Here is a 1,372-nt window from a genome sequence, read left to right as displayed (position 1 = left end):
TTATCAAGCAGAAGACGGCATACGACACCAATTACGATGGCAATTGGATAGTGCTAATACGACGTTTTAACTGTAGCTTTGAGATAAAAGTTCGAATGGCACAGGAGGCTGGATACGACGCCGCTATTATTCACAATGTAAACAGCAACGATCTAGGTGCGTGATTAATTGTGTAATTGTGAAATCTGCTTCAACAAAGACGCGACTCCTCAACGAGATTGGTTGGTTTCATTCCAGAACCGATGTCCGCTAAGGATTCCGTAGGAATTTTGATACCGTCGGTGTTTGTCAGCGGCATCACGGGGGTTGTGATCAAAGAAAATTATTTATACGACCAGCTGTATTTCGTATTGATTAACGACGATCTGCCGTTCAATATCAATACGCATTTGCTCTTACCTTTCGCTATTGTCGTTGGAATATGTTTCCTAATTATAGTTATTTTTATGGTAAGTCGTGGATGCGAGACGTTAAAATACCGCGTCCGTAATGTTTCGCCGACCTTTTTCTTTTTTTTAGTACCAATTATTTATGTATTACAGATTGTCAGATGTATAAAGGACAGGAGGCGACAGCGGAGGCACAGGCTGCCCAGTTCTAGTTTAAAAAAGATTCCTATACACAAGTACACGAAGGGCGATCCGTACGAGACATGTGCCATTTGTTTGGACGATTACGTAGAGGGAGAGAAATTACGAGTTTTACCGTGTGCACACGGTACGTTTTTCCAACAATCTAGTTAACATCTCGATTATAACTCGATTTTACATGTAGATTATTATTTTGTTGCTCGCCAGCCAAAATTTCCCTCGGCTATCTTAAACATGTTACATTTTTAAACTACTACTACTATTCGTTCGCAATTTCAGCTTATCATTCAAAATGTATTGACCCATGGTTGACGAAAAATCGAAGGGTTTGTCCTGTCTGCAAAAGGAAGGTTTTTGCAGCTGACGAGCAAGTTGTGACCGACGAGAGTGACTCGGATGATGATACAGCACCTCTTATTCGCGACGGCCACCAAGGTGCGGGAATATCCTTTTCTTTTTCTTTCTTTGCGATCGGTAAAACGAAATATGCTCTCGCTGCGAAACTTGAGGAGAAAAATTGTTTCTTCTTTAGGTACACAAGGGGGAACGTTCGCGCGGCAGAGGGAGAATCCTTTTAACAGAGCTAGGAGATCACAGGCTAGGAGATCACAGGATCAGAGAATTCAATTCGGATCGGAGAACTCGAGCGACAACAGCTCCGATTCCGAGCAGTCCTACGTTACCACCGAGGACGGCGTTAGTACTAACGCCGGCGAGTCGTCCAACGTCACAGTTTTCCTGGTATCCGATACTCACAGTATAAACGGTAAGACTAATCGCTA

The 1,372-nt window shown here is 42.9% G+C and overlaps 1 protein-coding gene across 1 annotated transcript; it reads left to right on the top strand.

Moving 5' to 3' along the window:
* Positions 1-27: 27 nt before the first annotated feature.
* Positions 28-1,367, top strand: LOC105461489 (E3 ubiquitin-protein ligase RNF13-like; the record flags this gene model as incomplete). The annotated part of the gene is made up of 5 exons (XM_011707984.1): positions 28-156; positions 238-449; positions 543-717; positions 870-1,025; positions 1,123-1,367. Coding segments are annotated over exons 1-5 (849 nt in total), but the record flags the coding sequence as incomplete, so codon positions are not given.
* Between the last annotated feature and the right edge of the window lie 5 nt (positions 1,368-1,372).

This window comes from Wasmannia auropunctata, unplaced genomic scaffold, assembly GCF_000956235.1.
Source record: "Wasmannia auropunctata unplaced genomic scaffold, wasmannia.A_1.0 LD286685.1, whole genome shotgun sequence".
NCBI classification, from domain to species: Eukaryota; Metazoa; Arthropoda; class Insecta; order Hymenoptera; family Formicidae; genus Wasmannia; species Wasmannia auropunctata.
Note: the sequence above shows the minus strand (reverse complement) of the source record. Positions and strands in the feature narration are given on the sequence as shown.